The sequence below is a fragment of the Hydra vulgaris genome, chromosome 01 (genome assembly GCF_038396675.1).
Source record: "Hydra vulgaris chromosome 01, alternate assembly HydraT2T_AEP".
Lineage (NCBI taxonomy): Eukaryota > Metazoa > Cnidaria > Hydrozoa > Anthoathecata > Hydridae > Hydra > Hydra vulgaris.
Window position 1 is genome coordinate 15,750,329 of NC_088920.1, and position 23,571 is coordinate 15,773,899.

The following is a 23,571-nucleotide window of genomic DNA, read 5'->3' on the forward strand; positions in this document are numbered from 1 at the left end:
AGAGCAATAATTTTCAGAGCCAGGACATGGTAACTTACAAAAGATTGATACAGCACACAGTGTTATAGAGCGTTACACTAAAAATTTAGAAATATACAGTCCAATTGGCCTGATAAGAGTATTAAAAAACATGCCTACAAAATTAAGTATTTTCAAAATCCTGCAGATGGTTATCACAGATTTTCTGGAGTATCAAAAAGCAGCAACTTCTCTATCTTCTAAGATTCCTTACACAAAAATAAAACAAGTTGTGTACAATAAAAATACAATTTTAAAAGATTTCAATTTTAGAACATTTTTCAATTAAGACTTTAAATGTGTTAGATTTGGATGTAAACGAAGTACAAGGAAATAAAAATCCACTGAATTACTGCTATTGCCAAAGGTTATAGCCCTAAAAACTGAGCAATTTTCACTATCGGAAAATAAAAAGAGAGATTTAGCCAAAATGCTGAATTTTAAAAACTAAAAAACCCATAAAACAAAACCAAAAAACAAAGAAGGCTGCTTATAAGACTTAACGAAACCAATAATGAAGAACTATATTACTATAATTGTAATATAGTTCTTCAAACTGGTGATAACCGACATGATTGCTTAAAAGAATTGTTTTTGAGTTTATTTTTTCCATAATATTCCATTTTGTAAAATTGTTAAAGAAAACAAGATTATATATTATTTGTAATTAGTGTTGCTTTGTTCATTACCCTGAAATTTTGTTCAATATCCTATAAAATTATTAAAGATTTTGTACTCAGTGCAGTTTTGTTCAATGTCCAAATAAGATATGCTAATATCGCCTTATTTTTAGGTAAACAAGCTTTGTATTTCAATTTATCAATTATTTTAAAGTAAAGATTAAAAGTATATTAAAAATCTATAATAGCTATAAATAAAATACGAGAGCAGTAATAACCTCCTAAACTTTAACCGCGTTTTACCAACAACTTGTAAATTGGTCTGTTGAACAAACCAATTCTAGGGTGACCAAATAAACTTGCACTAAAATTAAATAGATAAGTTTATAGCATAATGTAAAGTTTGTTTTATAAGTAAGGAACTTTCCCATTTAATGTGGAGGGCTTCTTTTATCTTAAATTTGTGCATGGTTGGGGCATTATCAAAAATCTCAAAAGAATCACAGTTAGCCAGATTTTTGCAATTAATAGATAAATTCAAGTGTTTAAATATATGAGATTGTTTGTTTTAAGGTGCTCATTTTTCTAATTGCTAAATGTCTGGAGGTTTCTCCAATACAACTGGCATTACAGCCAGCGCGAGAAAATTTATAGACAGTTTAGGAAGTGACCTTTTTCAAGCAAATACAAACTTGTATTTTATTTAAAGTGGAACAAGTCAAAATTTGTAGCAAGAGGGAATAAAACTAAATAAATTTTGTAAAAGATCTGCATACGTTATTTTGTGAAAAGCTGAAGCCGAAAACCAACTGGGTTTTTCAATAAGTACATCTAAAAATTCAATCTGGTTATCAAGTTCTTTTTCCATAGTAATTTTCAAATTTTTATGGTATTTATTGAGGTGTTTGAAAAATTCTTGACCTTCATATTCAGAACTAAAAATGTATGATGAATAACTAAACTGTGGGGTTTTTACTGCCAGTTTATTTTGCTTGTTTTGTTTTGACAGACTTTTATATTTTAATATTTATTTCAGAGTTTTTTTTATTGTAAAATAATCTTTTGAAAGTGTAAATAAATTTTACGATTTTATTTTATTTTATAAAAAAATTATTATTTAAGATTTTTTTGAAATTATAATTAAAAAAAATAAACTTTATTCATTTTTAGTTTAAAAGGTCATTTTTTCTGCAATAAACTATAAAATAACAAATTTTTTTTTTAAATAATTGTTATTTTTGAAATTTTTATAAAATTTTGCTTCTTTTGAGACCCGACATGACATACTTTTGAAAAACTTCACTCCACCCTATTCAACATGCCACATGCAAATTATAATGATATAATCTCGACAATTTAAAATCTTAAGTAAGAAAAAACTGCTCAACTTAAAAACAATATAAAAAAGAAAGAACTTTCAATCATTAAAACTCACGAAAAGAAATATGTTCCCTCACAAAATCAGCAGATTTTCCTTTTAAACACCAAAATGTTATTCAAAATCTATCCTCATATACGTTACAACATGATGAACTCGATTTATTAAACAATGGTCTTGGTTTTGCTTTGCCACCAGCCTTTATAAAAAAGACGGATGTATTTGCTCAATTTGATTATATTTCGCAATTTCTTAATAATTAACACTAAAAAACAATGATTCAAAACCTCACCTTTAAAGCGAACTTTCCCATTTGACAAACAATCACGTATACAAATACACTCCATTTAAAATTTGTCTAAGAAAACATAAAATATTAAAAAGACTTCGGAATAATGAGAACATTGGTATTACACGACCAGACAAAGGAAATGGTATAATTGTTCTTAATAAAGTTGATTGTTTAAATTCATTAAATAATATTATAAGTAATTAGACTAAGTTTAAAGAATTAAAATCCAACTATAAAATGAGAATATCTTTTCAAGGGTAGCTTAGAAAACTTTATAAGTTTAAATGTTTTGAAAAAGACATTAACACTAAAATTTATCTTCTAGGATCTCAGCCTGCAAGAATTTACGCGTTACCTACAATGCACATAGTTAGTAAAGATAGTTCTCTTCCAACATTTCAACCTATCATCTCAACAATCGGAACATATAACTACAACCTTGCCAAACATCTTTCTTGTTTATTGTCTCCGCATATACTTAAACAATTTTGCAGTTTAGACTCATTTTCTTTTGTTAAAGAATTAAAACAAATTAATGTAACAAATAAATTTATCGTTTCATATGATGTTGAAAGTTTGTTCACGAATATTCCACTTAAGGAAACCATCAACATAGCAACTGATTTATTTTTTAAAGATAAAATTAACTCAAAATGTTTTTCAAAAATTCATTTAAAAAATTACTTCAGATTTTCACATCCGGTTCACATTTTCTATATGACGGAAATATTACGATCAAATAGATGGTGTTGCTATGGGTTTTCCTTTAGCGCCCATCTTAGCTAATATTTTCGTCGGATTTCATGAACAAACATGGGTCAATAACTGCTCTTTTACAGCACCAGTTTTTTATAAACGGTATGTGGATGACATATAACTGCTATTTTTAATTCTGAATATGAAGCTAAAGAATTTTTCAAACACCTCAATAAACAACATAAAAATTTGAAAATTACGATGGAAAAAGAACTTGATAACCAGATTGAATTTTTAGATGTACTTATTAAAAAACCCAGTTCGTTTTCGACTTCAGTTTATTAAAAAAAACGTATGCATGTCTTTTACAAAATTTTTTTAGTTTTATTCCCTCTTGCTACAAATTTGGACTTGTTCGTTGTTTGATTGATCGTACATTTAAAATTAATAATACTTGACTTAGTTTTGATAAAGATATTAAGAATCTATCATTAGTTTTACAAAATAATAAATTCCACAAAAATTATTGACTCTGAAATTAAATCCAATATTGATAAGAAAATGAACCTATCTGCTTCTAACATTGTTAATAGCTTAAATATAAGATACTTTCAGCTTCTATACATTGGAATGTACTTTAACTATATTAAAATGAAAATTTCAAAAATTGTTCATAAGTATTGCTAGGATGTATTTGCTTAAAAAGGATCACTTCCTAAACTGCTTAAATCTCGTGTTGTCTATAAATTTTCTCGTGCTGGCTGTAATGCCAGTTATATTGGAAAAACCTCCAGACATTTGGCAACTAGAATAAATGAGCTCCTTAAAAGTGATAAACACTCATATATTTAAACACTTAAATCTATCTATTAATTACAAAAATCTGGCTAACTGTGATTCTTTTGAGATTTTGGATATTTTATTTATTTGGATTTTCATGCTATATTTATCTATACAATGTTATATTCGAAGATATTGTTGGCTTAGCATAGGAACAGCCACAAATAGTCATTATGACTAATCCAAAGTAGCGTCCTTTATTGACCAACATTAACTTTTTGTTTGACACTCCAACCAACTGAGCTATCCAGCCACATATAATGAAAATGATATGCCACACATATGGATAATGCCCCAACCAAACATAAACTAAAGATAAAAGAATGTGGAGACATTAACTGGAAAAGTCCCTCACTTAATAATAATACAAACTTTACATTATGCTATAAACTTATCTATTTAATTTTACTACTAGTTTACTTTTTGTTTGTTTTGACAGTTGATAATTTTAATTGGTTATATTATTTTAATTGGTTATTTACCGAGTTATTTTGTAATAATATATTGGTTTATTATGTATAATTTTTGTCCGTTAATATTTCTTAGTGAAGACTTCTGTTTTTAATATTTATTCCGGAGTTTTTTTTATTGTAAATTAATCTTTTGAAAATGTAATATATTTTCAGAAACATGTCAAGAATAGAATCGCCATGTTATTTTTAAAAAAAATTACTTATTTTATGCTATTATGACATTCAAATATTATAAGTAAAATTGATTTTTTTTTAAGTGAAGTTTCTTCGGCTTCTATAGCAACACTCCTAGCAACGGCAATTTCCTGACTTTTTAATTAACAATATTTCATATTCAGTCCCTAATTGTTTTTGCAACCTTTATTTCAATTCATTCAGTATCTAATTAACTTTTGCAACATATATTACCAATATGTGTTTTTTAAATGTGAATTATACAGAATTCTTTTTTTCAACCTTGTACAAAACATGAAATTGAAAATAAAAACTTGAAATTTTCAGGGTGTGCTCTTTAACAATTACTTGAGGGACTGTAGCAGAATCACAGAAAACTCATTATAATATTTTAAGTTTTGAACAATTATCTTAAATAAAAAATAGATTTTTTCTTTCTGCTTTAACTGCTTAGATCTGCCATTCTAATCAGTTCTAATCAGATCTAAGCAGTTAAAGGCAGATCTAACTAAGCAGTTAATGGCAGATCTAACTCATGACTTTATAACAACGATGTTTGCACAAGAACATGATAAAGTGTGATAACAATAAAAACCAGGCACTTTAATAAACTAAATAGTTTTGCAATCTCAATAAAAGTACTTTAGTTGCGATAAAAAAGATGGCGAATATTAGCGTTTTGATGTGTATTTTTTTAAAACATTGAGATCGAGTTAGAGTCTTTTACTTTGATGAAATTTGTTATTAAGTACCATTGTTTTGTTTTTTGTTTTAAAGACGATCTTTCAGAATCTGCAATTAAAATCTGTAAATTTAAAGGTGGTGTGAAAGTGTATTAGCGCCCAATTTTGTAAATACTATGAATTGGCATTTCCAATAAAAAAATAATTTTAAATTTTAACTCACTTTTAAACCCTTGGATGACCAAAGGTTTACTTAAATCATCTAAGAGTAAACAAAAACTTTATAAAAAATATTTAAAACATAAATCATATAAAAATGAAATAAATAACAAAAATTATAAAAACTTGTTTGAAAAAATAAAGAAACACTCAAAAAAATGTTTATTATACTCAGATGTTAGAAAAAGCCCAAGGAAACACACAAAAAACTTGGAATGTGATTAGGCAGATAACTGGTAAAAATAAATGTGCGAACAATAATTTGCCACAATAACTTCTTATCGATGGGAAAATGATCAGTAATAAAGAAACCATAGTTGAAAAGCTCAATGACTATTTCCTTAAAGTTGGCCCAAAGTTAGCTGATAAAATTCCAAAAAACACCACAAATTTCAATTCCTATATAAAACCAACCAATATATCTATGAAAGAAGTTAATTTAAATATAAGTAAGGTGCGTAATGCATTCAATAGTCTGAAAAATAATAGATCTGTTGGCATTGATCAAATAAGCGTGAACGTAGTTAAAGCAATATTCAATATCATTGAACCACCGGAGAAATTTAAAATTGCTAAAATTTCATCTATTTTTAAAACTGGCGATGATACAATTATGTCAAATTATTGACATATTTCTGTCTTACCATGTTTCTCAATTTTATTAGAACGTATTATGTATGATAGACTTAATAACTATCTAACCAAAAACAAAATACTGCATAATAAGCAATTTGGATTCAAAAAAAAAACATTCAACGATCCGTTGAATATTTTTTTTTTGCAGTAATCAAATTAATACACTATATATCCGATGGGTTTAATAATGATTGCTACACGCTAGGAGTTTTTATTGATCTGTAAAAAGCATTTGACACAGTTGACCATGACATACTTATAAAAAAACTAGAACTCTATGTTGTATTAAACAATAACCTACTCTGGTTTAAAAATTACCTGTCAAACAGAAACTATACATAGTGTATAAAGAAAATAAAACAGGAAACAAAATTATAACTTGTGGTGTTCCCCAGGGATCCATCTTAGGACCGCTATTATTTTTGTTGTACATTAACAATTTATATTTAGCTTCCAAAACTTTAAATGTTATTTTGTTTGCTGACGACTCTAATCTTTTTTACTAAAATAAAAATAAAAAAGATCTTTTTAAAATATTTAATGGCGAACTAATAAAAAATTAATGATTGGATTACTAGTAATAAACTTTCATTAAATGTACAGAAAACTAAATTTGTGTTGTTTCATAAACCTAGTAAGAGTGATCAACTCCCTTTTGATTCTCTTTTAATACCTGAATAATTCAGGTATTAAAAGAGAATCAAATGTTAACATCCTGGGAAGTCTTCACCTATTTTTGTTTTGATTTCCTGACTTTTTGTTTCCTATTAAAATATGCTATTATTGCAAACTTATACTGATTTAATACCTTATTATATAGTTTGTAATATCTTTGTGGAAATATTTTTATTTTTTATTTTACCTATTTTTATGTTTTAAGTTTTTTAAATTGTACTGAGGACTTCAATGTAAACGGAGCTCGGCGATAAGACAATATTTGTGTTCTTCTTGCTCCGGCCATTTATTATATATGTAAACAATTTTTCTCATTGTAAATATATTATTCGGCAAAAAATAAATAAGTTAATTAAAAAAAATTGTTTGCAAGATTTTAAAAGCCGAGCGGGGAGGGAGGGGGGTGTGATATTTAAAGTAAAAATTTCAGCTTCTTCTTGTGATAAGTAAAACGATTACACAATGGAGGGGGGGGGGGGATGTGATATTCTAGATACCAAATACTAATCGTTTGAAATATTGTATAAATTACTTAGCAGGATGTAATATTTTAGAAGTCTGCATAGGGGGATGGGATATTTTAAATAAGAGTTTCAACTTCTTTTTGTGATATATACAGAAATTACACAAAGGGAATGTGATATTCAAGATACTAAATACTTACTGTTTGCAATATTTTAAAATTAACTAAGGTGATGTATTATTTTAGAAGTCTGAATATGAAAGATGTGATATTTTAAGTCAGATATGTTAAATAGTGTTAGCTTTGTTTTTCTTCTTGCAACCTTGTTTGATGGGGTGATCTTTAAAACAAAATTATATATTTAATTAAAATGCTTTTAATAAAATTAAGAAATTTTAAACTTTACAGTAATTTTTAGCTTTTTAATGTTTTAATTTAGTATTTTATTTTATTTAGATAAGATTGAGCTAACAATTAAAACATGAAAAATTGTTCAACAAAGCCATATGTAAAACTGAAGGAGTTGTATGTTTTCATAAGATTCAAAATGAACGCAATGAAGTTTAGTAAAATAAGTTTTTATACTTATGTTTTCATATCTTAGTGCATAAACATTTTACTAGTTTTAATTTACAGAAAATTTTGAAAGAAAGAAATAATTACGGTTTGTCCATGTTTCATTTTTTTGTATATTTTTATATTTTTTTTTTCCTTTACGCTGACCTATGGGGGCTAAAGCATGGGGACTAGGGAAGTTTATAACTTTTTTAGATCTTTTTTTTTTATTAAAAGAAGCGCTATCTTTTCTTAATAAAGGAACAATTTTAGAGAATTATTAGGTAATATTGACATTTTTGGGGTGGTTTGGAATGAGAGTGTAATGTGGTTATTGAGCTTTCACAGAACTACTCCATGTTGACCGGCTCAGTGAAGTAATAAAATTTAGTCCAGTGAAATTCTGTATAGTTTTACTAATTGTAAAATTTACCATTAGTAAAATTATACAGGATTTCAAAAGTGGTTGTTAAAAAATTGACTTATATATATTTATTACGATAAGTATAAAAACATACACTTTGGATTAAGAAACATCAAATATGATGCTGAACTGAAATGATAAAGAATAATGTACTAATACTGTATGTTATGGAAAGTTCGAAGTATATAAAAAGTTTTGGGACTATGATTATTTACGGTTTAGTAATTTGAAATGAAAACAACATACTGATTATTGCTTTTCTAAGCCCACAGTGCCATTGGAATGCTTTTGCGAACATTTTAGTCATTTTTGGCGGTAAGATCATTGCGTTCTTCTTTCAGAAGCCTTGTTTTGGCAAAAAAACATTGAGCAATTATACTCAATGTTTATTCTTCCACACTGCAAATACTTTGATTTTGTTAAGTCTCCTTATTTCCTTAATGATACAAATGCTAAAGAGTGTGATTGTTTGAGGAAGATTTCACTAGCAATTAAAAATCTTGCTTATAATGATAGATTGATAGCATTGAATTTGACAAGTTTGAAAAAAAAACGAGAGTGTGATGGCTTAAGTAAAATATGTGAGTTAATAAAATTCAATTAATTGTTATAATAAAGATTGTTTTAATTTTAATTAAACGAGCCTAATGCGTAGCGCGTACGCGTTGCCAGGAAACATTTTTAATATATTTAATATTTTATATATGTAAAAATAATTTTTCTCCTGCCGTTTTTAATGATCTATTTACCTTGAAACCTACGAATAAATACTTTCTAAGAAGTACCAATCTTCTGTATGAGCCTTTTTGCTGAACAAATTTTAACCGATTTTGCATTGATTATCGTGCACCCCATTTTTGGAATAAAATTGTTTTGCCTAATTTAGATCTAAAAATTTTTTTAAAATTAAGCTGAAAATGGGTCTAAACAAAGTGTAGTGACATTACATTTGTAAAAAAATTATTCGGGGTTGAAAGTTTATGACCATTGATTTTTTTTTAAAAGACATCTTTGTCAGGCACTTGCATCAGAGACCCATAGCTATTCAAAAGCGTTTATTACGCATTTGAATAGCTATGGGTTTCTGACACAAGTGAGTTATTATTATTCAAAATTTATTACGCATAATACAAGTTTTTAAACATCTTTAAAAATCGTTGAGAAGGCAAATATTTTTTAAAACAATGTTAATCTGTAGAAGTTACTGGTATAACTGTTACTACGATTCAAAAGTTTTCATTCTATTTATAAAATATTTTAGTTTTTTCTTCAAACTTAATAGTTGTTTAATTTTCTACGTTTCCTAATACTAAGACGGAATATAGTATAATAAAAATCAACATATCCAGCGTAGCTGAATTATATTATTAAAAACATTGTTAAACAATTACTTTTATTTATAAGTATTAGCTTTTTATTTTAATTTATGTTTAAAAATTTTCTAGAGATAATTAATACAAGAAAAAGCGGAAAAAGGTTGAAGATAGTGAAGATATGTATTATTCAGTGACGCACCGGTGAACTGAAGATTTCTATGTAAACCTACTTAAGCAATTGATTTTAAACATTATCCAATCCGGGGAAAAAATAGGTGTAGAATTTTATAACATGTAGTCTTCTATAAATGTAATAATATTTAGTCCTTATTTTATTAAATGAAAGTATGCTTAAATTTTGACGAAATTACGCTTTAATTTATTGCATTTCATAAATAGGTCATTTAGTATCATTTAGTATCTCCGAATCGTAAAGCCTGTAAAAGCCATTATGGGTATATATCCAGATTTAGATGGCTACAAGGTATATGGTTATTTGTTACAAGATACTTTAAACGAATGTCTCAGTGACGAAGTTGTTTATATTTATCTCAAAATATTAGTAAACGGTAAAGAAAAGTTATGATTAATTAATGTACTTCATAATTAAATTTTCGTACAAAACAAGCAATGTTGTTTTTTTTTAAATTAAATTCGTCTTCATTTAAATGAAATTTTAATTCTATATATAAAAAAATATATTGAATGTCAGTCCATTTATTGATTCTGTGAGAAGAATCGAATCGAGTGCCGTAACCACCAGGGAGGTCAGGGGGGCTTAGCCCCCCCCCCCATCCCCAATAGTTTTTAAAAAAATATTTTTTATAAGAAAAATGTAAAGAATGACCTTATTTCTATAGCATTTATTTTCTTGAGATAAACTTAAAGTCTGCGAAAACATAACATTTTCTCAATACTGCATTTTATTGCAAAAAATGAAGTATTTATTGTAATACACGTGAGGTTTTTACTCATCACAATTCGATTGTCAAATCGAATAATGTTATTATCAACATTTTTTTCGAATTATTATCAGCGTTCTATTATTAAAACTAATTTAAAAAGGTTGGTTTTAGTTATTATAAGTTATTATTTTCAAATTTTTTCTTGATCATAACTTTCTCCCCACCTGACCCCTTTTATCAAAATTATTGTTACGGCTCTGATATATATATATATATATATGTGTGTGTGTGTGTGTGTGTGTGTGTGTGTGTGTGTGTGTGTGTGTGTGTGTGTGTGTGTGTGTGTGTGTGTCTATATAATATATATATATATATATATATATATATATATATATATATATATATATATATATATATATATATGTATATATTATATATATATATATATATATATATATATATATATATATATATATATATATATATATATATATATATATATATATATATATATATATATTAGAGGTGGGAATCGAACCCTTTTTTTAAAGTTTGGGTCCGGTTCGGTTCGGTTATATCTAATGTTCGAGTTCGGTTCAGTTCGGTCTTAAGCACAGTTCGGTCAAGTTCGGTTCGGTCTTAAGCACAGTTCGGGTTCGGTTCGGTATCAACACAACTGTTTTTTTATTAGTTACAAAGCTTTACATCCACAATGATAAAACACAAATAAATTAAAGTAATATTAAGTAGTTAAAGCATTGCAAATAACTTGAATAATAATAATTTGCAATGCTTTTATACTGCAACTTCAAAAGTTCAAAAAACAATGCAGTTGCTAATAGCTGCAGTTAAAGTGCACAAAACATTAAAGCAGTAACTTTCTGAACACAGATAACGGTAGCTTAAGTAGCCTACTGTCAGTCTAGTAATCAGGGCTGCATGTTGTATTTGAGAAATATCAGCATTTCCAATGTTTCTGGGTTTAGGCGAGCCCTGCGCTCACTCATCGTCACCTCACACACTGAAAACACTCTTTCACTGGCAGTACTTGTAGCAGGAATAGCCAACAACTTTCTACCAATCAATGCCATCGTCGGAAGCTTATGTTCACGGTCATTGTCTTTCCAGAATTGCAATGCATCACACGCTGTCACGGGCAGTGCCAAGTATTTGTCAAGTTCATGTCTTGTGTCATTACTGTCGGCGTTAGACAATGGAGTGGCAACTGTTTTTAAGTCTGCCAGCAAATCATACGATTCAAGATCAGCTTTATTCTTCTTTGCAGGAGGCAGCTGATCTGAATGACTGCATTCACTAAAGCTGTCTATATCTGTATTGCCTGAGTCCTTTCGTATCGCCTGATTTGGTGAAGAATAAATAATTTTGTCCGCCATACTACGCATTTCTGAATAAACAAAATTGCGATCGTCTGTGTTGACAAAAGACAAGTATTTGTAAGAAGGAACAATAAGTGTTGATAGCTTGTGCAAAGAATGAATAACATACTTTTCATTCAAACTGGACAGAAAAACTGCCTTCAAATCACGCATACTGTCGCTGTCTGAACCATTGATCTTACAGACTGATCAAAGATAAAAAAGCATTGGCCATACATCAGGGGACGTCGGCACATTGTCATGTGACAATTGTACAGTAGCCTTGTGAAAGAGATGCAAAAATTCTACGACGTCATGCAACAATTTTTCATTAACGTTGTTCAGCTGCTCAAGTTTGTCAAACTGCTTTGAATCAGCAAGAATTGACTTGACATGATCTAACTGGCATGACAGTGATTGCAAAAGAAAAAATTGACTGTTCCAACGAGTCGCAACATCCTGTTTGAGAGTGTGATTTAGTTCCTGGTTTTTCCCACTATGTTTAAAGTAGCCCACCATTTCCTTTGAAGTCTTGATCATTTCATGAACTAAATTAGCACCAGAGGATTTCAAAGCTTTTTCAACAGCTAAATTAAGATTATGACCTGCACAACTAAGTCTAACATCGTTGCGATAAGCCGACTTCATATTACTCCCATTATTAGTCACAAATACCAAATTGTCACTTTTTATAGTCTGAGGGAAATGTTTTTTAAGTATTTCAGTTGTCTTTGCTTTTACGGCAATGCCAGTCTTAGACTCACTAAACTCAAACAATCCAACACACTTACTTATAAGGCAATAACTGCTGTTAATGTAATGTGCTGTAAAAGTTTGATAAGAGTATTTTAGAATGTCATCGGTCCAGTGATCAGTTGTTATTGCGATATGAGTAACCCCAGCAAGTTCGTCTTTCAGCTTTCGAACACATTCGTTGTAGAACTTTGGTAGTAGTGTCTTAGACAGCGTTGTTCGATCACACATAATATCCTCAAGTTTCACTGATCCATACTTCGATCCAATATCAATCATTGTTTGAGCAAAGTGACGGAACCCATCATCCTGAACACACGAGAATGGCTGAATGTCTTTTGCAATCATGCAAAGGGCTGCACGTTGAGCATATTCACAAATGTGTTTAGGAACCTGTAAAGTATAAAGCAATAAACAATAGACATTAAACACATAGCAATACATAATGGGCTTTTTTTTTTGTACTACAAAAAACATTGTATTTCTAAAATATTGCTAACAACTTGTAACAAATATATTTTGCTATCAATGGTAGCAAGTGAAAAGTTAAAACAGTAAATAGGAAAAAGCAAGATCCGCAAACTATATTTATTAACCTCTGTCTTTTTAGGTAAAAAGCTTGTCATTTTTAATTGTCCAGGTTCTGAACTGATCTTATTGATGTGTGATGTATTATGTCTTTGTAAAGTTGTAGTATGACCAATTGGCACTGACAACCATAATCCACACTGCTTGCAAACGGCAAACTCCTTGACAACCTGTTGATCATAACATGATTACTCACAGTTATACAAAAATCAAATAAAGTGTATTATAACTAAGGTCAATTGACTCTATTTAGCATTTGATATTCAATTAATTATCAAACCTGAATGCTGCTCAGTTTGGCATTGTGTGCAATATGCAATGCCTGAGAGATGCAGGTGATTATTGATTTATTGAAATATTTATAAAACTAAATAATTTTATATGCAGTAAGTATAGCTACAAACCTCATCCCCAACTTCAACGCAACGGAAGCGTGTCCAGCATTCACTCTTTGTCCATGATGCAGGTACTAAGCGAGCCGCTCCGTCTGTTATCAATTTCTCCAACACTTTTTTAGTCCATTTACGAGTTAATTTACTGTTACTCATTATTACTACAATATTATGTAATTATTGCAATCATTAGTTACTAAGATATGAATAAAAACTCAGAACATTAACAACACCTCAATATTGCAAATGTTTAGAAACAACATTTCCATTTTGGTTGGTAATGTTATGAATTGTAGACTTATCGCGAGGTTAGAATTATTTTGTTCTATTTCCCATTTTAAACGTTGGGAGAAAATTTTTCATTTTTTTCTAAAAGTAAAAATTACTTAAAATTTTAGCTAGTTTTTAAAGAAATAATAACTTATGCTTTAAATAATTTTGATTTAAACAAATTATTTAGAAGAAATTTAAAAATTAAAATATATTTTAAAAGTAATTATTAATTACTAAAATTACTAACTTATTTTCTTCCAACACTTAATATGAGAGATAGAACAAAATAATTCTAAACTCGTGGTATGTTATACATTAGGTAATGAATTATGTTATGTATGTTACACATTAGGTAATGTAGCATGTTATGTATTGTAGTGATGTGCGAATTGCAAAATTTTCACTTTTTCAAGCCTCTATTTAGCTTGGTTAGGGCAAGAACAGTTGGATTGATTCGGTTCGTTCACAACAGTTTTAAAGTTCGGGTTCGGTTCGGTTTAGTAACAACTAAAGTTCGGGTTCGGTTCGGTTCTGTCGTAGATAAGGTTCTAGTTTGGTTCGTTTGGTTCGTTTCCCATCTCTAATATATATATATATATATATATATATATATATATATATATATATATATATATATATATATATATATATATATATATATATATATATATATATATATATATATATATATATATATATATATATATATATATATATATATATACCCTCGGAAGTAGAAAAAATCAGACCTTTTTATCAAATTTTTCTGCCAACCTTTTAGAGGTTGGCAGAAAAATTTGATAAAAAGGTCTTACCATAAACCATTAAAACAAAGTCAGCAATTTTTTGCTGACATCAGAAACTTTGAGGACGGCAATTAGGTCAGCATTGTCAAATGAAGACCCTAATTCCGAGGACAGATATACATTTTTTTTCTTTATAGAAAGAGCTCTTTAAACTAGATATGCTAATATGCTGCATGCTGGCAAAATTTTATTGGATCCTTGCAGTATGTAAAATAGTATAACTATTTTTCGAAATAGTTTTATTCTTTAAGTACAAAAAGTTTAACTTTCAGTGAATTTTTTTAAAGTGAACCAAAACTTGAATCTGATTTCGAAACTCACTTATGTTTTGGATGATCAAACCAGGTGATAAAACAACTCACTTTATTGACTCTACCGGTGAGCTCATAAATTCCATAAAAAAAAAGAAGAAATTAAATGGAAGTATGATGTTTAAAATTAAGTATTGGTATTTCAAAATTTGTGTTTACATCATTTATAATTTTTTTACTATTATATTGTAGTTGTTACTTACAACAAAGATATGGTGTTTCAGAAAACTTTAAAATATTAACATTACCACATGCTATATGGGCTCACATATTTTAGTTTTCAGAAAATTATATAAATGGAGAAATATTGGCGTCTGTCTTTCCACATGAAAAAGTGAATGCATATAGAAAAAAAGACGTGCAGCTACTTTTAGATAGAGAAGGTTAGTGAGGTTGTTTATAATATCGAAAATATTTACACTATTTCAATATAAAATGATATCTAAAAAAAAATTGTACTAAATTAAATCAATAGGTCAGAAATGTTGGCTGAATAGTTTGTGTTGCATTTGTGGAAATATCGTCGGTCCAAAAACTAGAAAAAATTAAAAAAAAGATAAAGGGGTAATAAGAAATATTTTAATTGTACTTCAGTAACAATTTCAAATAGAAAAAAAAAAAAGTACATTAAATATTTATTTTTAGATAAAATATCATATTGACATCCAGAATCAATGGTACCATTTGGGATGCATTGTTTTTAGAAATGGAACTTTATTTTGTTGTGAACATATTTATATGTAAATGTAATAATAAATAAAACATTAAAAACTGAAGTAACTTCATTTTTTTCAAAATTTTCCGTAAATTAAACCAAGTAAAATGTTTTTGCACTAAGAGATAAAAAACACAAGAGTAAAAATACGTTTTACTTAATCCGTATGTGTTCTTGAATCGTTAGAATACAACAACTTGTCCAAAGCCTTAAATATGGCTTGATTGTACAATAATGCGTGTTTTAATTGTTAGCTCAACTGAATCTAAATAAATTAGAAGATTAAATTAAAACATTATAAAGCTAAAAACATTTAAGTATAAAAAGAAGTCTAACAGTTATAAAAAGCTCTTTAAATGTATATATATATATATATATATATATATATATATATATATATATATATATATATATATATAATATATATATAGGCCCTATCAGAGGGGGGGGGGGCACACGGGTAATTTAGCCTAGGCCACGACAAAAATAGGGGCCTCCAAATTTGATAACATGAGCAATTACAAAAAATTTTAATCAATGTTGAGACAGTATTTTAATATACTTAATTAGTTGATTATTAATACACATAATTATTATTTTAATTAAATTATTTGTGTTGTATTAAGTTGGTTCTGATATTTATTTTAATTCAGTCATTAATAATTGTTGTTTGCAGCAAGATCGAAAACTTTTAAAACTAATGTCATTGCTAAAGGAGTATGTCCAACTTACATGAAATTTTGGCCCTTTTTTTTTGTTTGTTTAAAAATCATAATTAAGCTTAAGGATGTTAGAAAACTATTTTTTACAACGTGAAAATAATTTTGAGCCCCCTTCCCCCTCTTCGCCCCTCGCCCAATTTTTTTTTTTTCCCTCCTTTAAAACTTATAATTACTCTCAAGGATATTAGAAAAGTACTTTTTATAACTTAAAAATAATTTTAACCCACCCTCCCCCCTCAAAAAAAATAAAAATTTAAGGCAATTTTTTATTTACAAAAAAATTGAAAAAAAGACTTTTAACTTTTCAATACGCACTTGTGGCTAATAGAATCGATATGGTATGGTTAAATTCCACATTTTAAAACGATATAAAAGGAATTAGAACAACAGTTAACTACCCCGCAACTATTTTAATTGAGCTTAAATAATAAAGTTTAAAACACTAATGGTTTTTTTATTTCATTTTTATATTTCCTTAATAAAAAGTTTTGCAATTTTTATTTTTTATTTCATGTGAATTAAATCCTATAAAGATTTTTATTATAACTACTGAAAATTAAAAAAATTATATAATAATATTACAAAATGGTATTAAATAATCTTAGAAATAGATATTGTTGTGTTTGTAAAAAGAGAGGTATTGGCTCAAAAAGAGAGGTATTGGCTCAAAAAAAGTTTTTGAAATTAATTTTTGAAATTAATTTGTTGTATATCATTTTAAACTTGATCGAATAAATCTTATACATGATCAGATAATGTGTTACAAGACCTTAAAATCTTTGAACAAAGCCGGGTTTTTTCTTGATAAAAATATAAATGTCATTTCTAACAATACACTTGTTGAAGATAATTCTAATGAAGAGTCAAATCCTAATATTGTTCTTGAAAACTATGATCATTTCGATTCTAGGAGTACTGATAAGGGTTCTGAAGAGTTCGAGAATGTCGATGACAACGATGACAATGATTATTGCAATAAATCTATTGAAAAGAAAAAGATCAATATAGAAATCGATAGAATTTCAAATTCACATGGTTATTGTTTTATTTGTAAATCTGAATCTGGTTCGACTCCATTTAGTAAAATATCAAATGAAGGGATAATTGATGTTTTTATTAAAACAAATATATTTATACCTATTGATAGTAGGTGTTGTAAGTTTCATTTGACAGACAGTAAGTGGCTTAAAGATGAATATTTAAATAATATTTCATCTTTCAAAAACTCCGTAAACTTAAATAAAACAATGATACAAGATTTATTTAAAAGTTTTCGGTCTTGAGATTCAAAAACTGCATCTATATTTGCAAAATTTAGCGAAATAAATAACGTAACAACTGAATTTTGTTTCCAAAATACCGGTTTTACCAAAGATGAATTTTTATATTTGGTAAGTGAATTAAAAACAATTAAAAACTCTTTCAAACGTTCGAAAGAGCAAGCTCTTGCCGTTTATCTCTTTTGGTTAAAGACTGGTCTTGATCAAAATTCAATTGCGTGTTATTTTGGTTTGTCGTGTCGGTCAAAGGTTCAAAAGTATTGCCATCAGATAAGAGCCTCACTTAGTGCTGATTTTGTTGAAAAGAATTTAGGAGCAAAATCACGATCACGAAACGATTGGCTCTTAAATAACACAGACATGATCAAAGATTTGTTTGGCTTAAAAGAAGAACAGCTAGCAATTATAGCCGATGGTACTTATCTATTCTGTGAAAAAAGTTCTAATAATACTTTACAACGAAAACTGTACAGTGGGCAAAAAAAAAGACATTTAGTTAAGCCTTTTGTAGTATGCACTGCAAATGGTTTTATTATTGATGTTTATGAACCTTTTGCTGCAACTATGAATGACGCAACTATATTAAGTAATATTTTAAAAACCAAAAACGATATAAGAGAACTAGTTGAGCCCAATGATTTATTCATTTTAGATAGAGGTTTTAGAGATATCGTTGATGAATTGAAAACTACATATAAAGTGTTTACGAAGATGCCAACTTGTTCTAAAAGTCAGTTAACTAGTTTACAAGCGAACCATACTAGGTTTGTTACAAAATGCAGATGGGTTATCGAGGCTGTTAATGGTACATTTAAACAATCTTTTAAATCTTTGGAAAAAACAAGGAATACAATGCTTCCTCATATAATGACTGATGTTAGAATAGCTGCCTCTTTAATTAACTGTTTTCATGTAAAATATATATCCGATAAAAAAGACGGTAAAGATATTGCAATTCTAATGAAAATTAAAATTAATTTCAAAAATGATTTGGAATCATATATTTTGAACACAAAAAATAAAAGTAAAAAGCATTTTGAACCAATCGACGCGTTAGATTTAAACGATTTCCCAAAGTTTTCTATAGATGATATGCGAAAATACATCACATTTGGTAGCTATCAAATAAAGCAAAGTTACAGTTATCTAGCAGAACATTTAAATAAAAATGGAAAATATATTATTTTGATTGATAAAAATATTCAACAAATTCAAAATTATAAATTGATTTCCGCTGAAATTCAGTCAAGACATTCAAACGCGACTAAGTATAGGTTATATATTAAATACTTGCCAAATATCGATAGTCCAGAATCAGTATTGTCTTGGGCATGCGGGTGTTTTTCTGGTTTAAGAACTTGTGGTTGTTGTAGTCACATTGCTAGCATTATACTTTATTTGTGTTGTGGAAAGTATTTAGAAAAACTTCCTAATCCAGGCTCAAGGCTTATGTTTTTTTTACAAAGTGAAAATGAATCAGAATGCGAATCTGAAAAAGAAACATTAGAGATAAATGAAACTATGAAACGAGATATATCAACGAGTTTAATACAATCGAAAGCTAAATCTAACGTAGAATTGAATATAATTGATTCTGAATTAAGTATTTCACTATTGAATAAGAAATCTGCAAAAATAATTAATGAAACAAACTTTAGATCTTTTTCAAAGCATTTACCAAAATGGGGCGGCTGTATTTTGTTAAATAAAGATGATTTTAAAATGGATACAGATTATTTTTTGCTGTGTCAATTATACCGAAGTATTATCATTCAGAACACTTGCACAATTGATTATTTTTTGTTGGCTATTTGGTGCTCATCTTTATTGTCACAAAATATCATAAGTGTATTAGAAGAGAATAAAAAAGATATCAAAATATATAATCACATACTCGATATACTTTCTCTCATTGAAACTTGTGAATGGGATAGAGTAAAAACTATATGGATTCTTCTTGTTATGAGACTAAAACCAAATGATTCTTTAACTTTCAGTACTCTTGATACAGAATGCAATGCGTTTATTCGTTTTTTAATACATTTTCAGACAATTCAGTTTAATTGTTCAACCTGTAACAAAACGATTTGTCCAAACATTAATGAGTTTATCTTAATTAAAAACGCAGAGAAAGTAACATATTTAAATATCAAGTTGAATGAATTGTGTAAAATCTGCTCTAATGATTCTACTGCAAAGTTTTTATTTCACCCATTTTGTTTATTTGTAGAGGTGTTCCAAGAAGATGAAGATGAACTAAATATAAATGATATCCCATTATCATTTATAATTGATAAACGTTGTTTCAATTTTATATGTTGCACAATATTTAATAATGAAACAAGCCACTATAGATCAATATTTTTATTAAATAGTGAATTTTATTTGGTAGATGATTTAAGCAATTCTATCATCAAAAAACTACCAAAAATGTATAATATAAAAACTATTTTTTATTATTTGGCTTAAATATATAAAATTACAATAATTTTTCTTGTTTTTTGATTTTTTTTTTTTAATTTTTGGCCAAAAAAATATTTTTACCAGATACCAGATTTACCAGAAAACTATGACGCCAAGCTGATCGGGTTTAGATTTTTTGGCTGGTAATCCGTAAGACACTAACAATACGTTGATGTAAAAATCTAAACACGATCGGCTTGGCGTGATTATGGGCCAAAAGGCATAAAAGTAGTACAGACTCCTTTAAACATGAAGAGAAAATTTGAAAGTGATGCATCCAAAAGGCGAAAAAGACAAAAAATTGAAAAAGAAACAAAGAGCCTAAAGTCAAATACATCATTTCTAAGACCACTGGAAAATCAAGCCAACCCAACACACGGTAAATCAGATATTGAAATATCCGGAACTACATCTTCTGAATAATCAATGTTACAACAAAACAAAAATCCCCAGATGGATACAAATGTGCAATACATCTCAAATACAACTTGTGTCTCTGAATCTGGAATTACAGATTTAGAAAACTTGGAATCAAATTGTGAAAATTCATTGATTCACCAAAGCAACAGTCAGCAGAGGAAAACAAATTTGCAAGCCATCTCAAATGATAATTGCATCTCTGATTCTAAAATTTCATATTCAGAAAGTTTGGACCAAAAATGTGAATCAGATTGTTCTAATATATCAAAATTGATTGTGTCTGACATTGGCACTGTTGACAAACAAAATATTACTCAAATGCAAGAAAGTTTCCAAACAAACTTTTTAATTCCAAACAGTATTCCACGAGATTCTTATAATCACGCCTTTCCTACTCGTCTGAGATCAAAAATTCTTCCCAATGGTGAGATATGCACAAGAGATTGGCTTTGCTGGAGTGATGTGCAACAGTCATTCTATTGTGCACCCTGCTTTCTTTTGAACAAAAGTGATTCCAAGGCATCCATCTTTTCAGAACAGTTAGGTTGGAATATCACCAGGGGTTGGAGAAAGTTGAAAGACCGAATACCAGCACATGAAATGTCTGTATTACACAAACAAAACTATGTCAAATGGAAATCAGCCAGTAGAGCAGCCCTCAGAAAAAGTTCTATTGATAATTTACTAATAACAGAATTGTCAACTGAAACCAGTAATTGGACAAAACTTCTTGAGCGCCGTTTGAACGTCATTCTTTTTCTTTATGAACGTGGGCTTGCTTTATTTGGTTCCAGTCAACACATTTATGACCCTGACAATGGAAACTTTCTCGGAATAATTGAGCTCCTCAGCAAATATGATCCAATTTTATCAGAGCATGTGAAAAAGGTCTATGAATCTCAACTGAACAAAAAGCGCTTACAAGTTCATTATCTGTCCACCCGGATTTAAAATGAGTTTATTGAACTCTGTGGATCTTTTGTTCAAACCAAAATTATTGAAGAGATTCAAAACACCAAATATTTTTCAATTGTTGTTGATGCAACACCAGACTGCTCTCACAAGGAGCAAACAACTTTCATTATCCGTTATATAAAAATTGGTGGATCTAAATTTTCCATTGAAGAACGGTTTCTCTATTTTGACGATTACTCAAAAAAAACTGGAAAAGAAATTGCAGCAAGGATTCTTCACGTTCTAATTTTGTTGAACATAGATTTTAAACTGTATACTGGTCAGCCATACGACAATGGTCCAAACATGGCTGGAAAATACAAAGGTGTGCAAGCAGTTTTGGTAGAAGAAAACCCAAACTGTATGTTTGCCAGCTGTGGAAATCACACTTTAAACCTTGTTGGTGTTGACTGTGCTGAATCATGCAAAGAAGCAATTCTTTACTTTGGAATTATGCAGCAAATGTACAATTTCTTCAGCAGTAGTCCACAAAGGTGGGAAATTCTCAAGCAACATGTACCTGCTTCACTACATGGTATTTCCAAGACCCGATGGTCAGCAAGTATTGAAGCAGTAAAACCAGTTGCCCGTCACTTGAATTCACTGAGAACAGCTTTAAAAGAGCTGCAATCTCTCAATCTCACAGTATCAGCTCAGTCAGAACTTCAGTCCATTCAAAAGTATTTGTCAAAATTTGAATGCATTGTAATGTCATCTTTATGGATGAAGCTCCTCACAATGATTCACCAAACCAATCTTATAATTGAGGCAAGAAATGTAACTCTAGATGTTGAAATGGAAAACATTAAAAATCTCAGAAATATCCGGACAGCATTCAACAGATTCGTGAAAAATGGGATGCTGTTCTGAGTGAGTCAAAATTAATTGCAATGAATATTGACATTTCACCAGAATTTTCTACTACTCGAAAGTTGAAAACACAATTTGATTCAGAACAGCACTTTAAAATCAATGTATTTTATGTAATAATCGGCTCTATTCTAGCAGGTCTTAAACGTCGATTTGAGTCACAACAACAAATTTGTAGTATTTTTGGATTTCTTTGGCACTTCAACAAGATGAGCAATGAAGAACTACTCAGTGCCACAACAAACTTTCAAAAAAAGTACCACAAGGAAATACTGTCTGATATTTCTGATGAGATAATCTTTCTGAAACAAATTTACTCCACAAACTTTACATCAGATTGCAAACCAAAAAAATTGTTTCAAGAAATATTAGAACTTGGACTGTCTGGTGTTTTTCCTAACATATCAATTGCTTTGCGAATTTTATCAGTTTGCCTGTCTCAGTGGCTTCAGGAGAAAGGTCTTTCAATGTGTTGAAACAAGTAAAGAACAATCACCGTTCAACCATGGGACAAGAACGCTTAAATGGACTTGCAATGTTGAATATTAACTGTGATATTGCAAGAAAACTCAATTTTTCAACAGTTGTCAGTGCATTTGCAAAAGCAAAAGAAAGAAAAGCATTTTTAAAATAAAAATTATTACTAATTTGCTGTTTTTTTATTTATTGTGCAATCGCAGTTATTTTATGGTAAGGGCCTCAAAATTTGTAAATGGCCCGGGCCTCACTCAGTCTCTGAAAGGGCCTGTATATATATATATATATATATATAGTTTATTGCATTTGGGAGTACGGAAGGAAAAAAATGATTCTTATGCTAACAAATACGTCACTTTTAATTACTTTTAATTACTTTTGACTTTCGTTCAACATTTGCGCATTGTCAGAAATTAAAAACCATTAATTTAATTACAAATTAATTGTTTTTTAAAAAAACCGCAAAAACGCAAATTTAATTGACCAGAATATTTTTAAAAACATTCTGAGTATTTTTAAAACATTCTGAATTTTTTTTTACTGGAAATCATACGTAATGAAATCAAGTGTTGCTACATCGACTATCTTATAGCCTGACTCGCAACAAAGTGCTGCTACATCGACTGAGAAACAGCCTGACTCGCAACGGAGTGCTGCTAGTTCGACTGACAAATAGCCTGACTCGCAACGGAGTGCTGCTACACCTACTATCTTATAGCCTGACTCGCAAGGGAGTGCTGCTACATTGACTGACTGTTTGGTTGGGGCAGTCTATGAATTAATAAAAAAAAATTTCGGTCTCGC

General features: G+C 29.0%; 1 protein-coding gene across 1 annotated transcript; it reads left to right on the plus strand.

The window, feature by feature from the left end:
• Positions 1-20,472: 20,472 nt before the first annotated feature.
• Positions 20,473-21,417, plus strand: LOC136074148 (zinc finger MYM-type protein 5-like). Its single transcript, XM_065786452.1, has one exon. It carries the CDS (start codon positions 20,473-20,475, stop codon positions 21,415-21,417), a length of 945 nt encoding a protein of 314 aa, XP_065642524.1.
• The last annotated feature ends 2,154 nt before the right edge of the window (positions 21,418-23,571 follow it).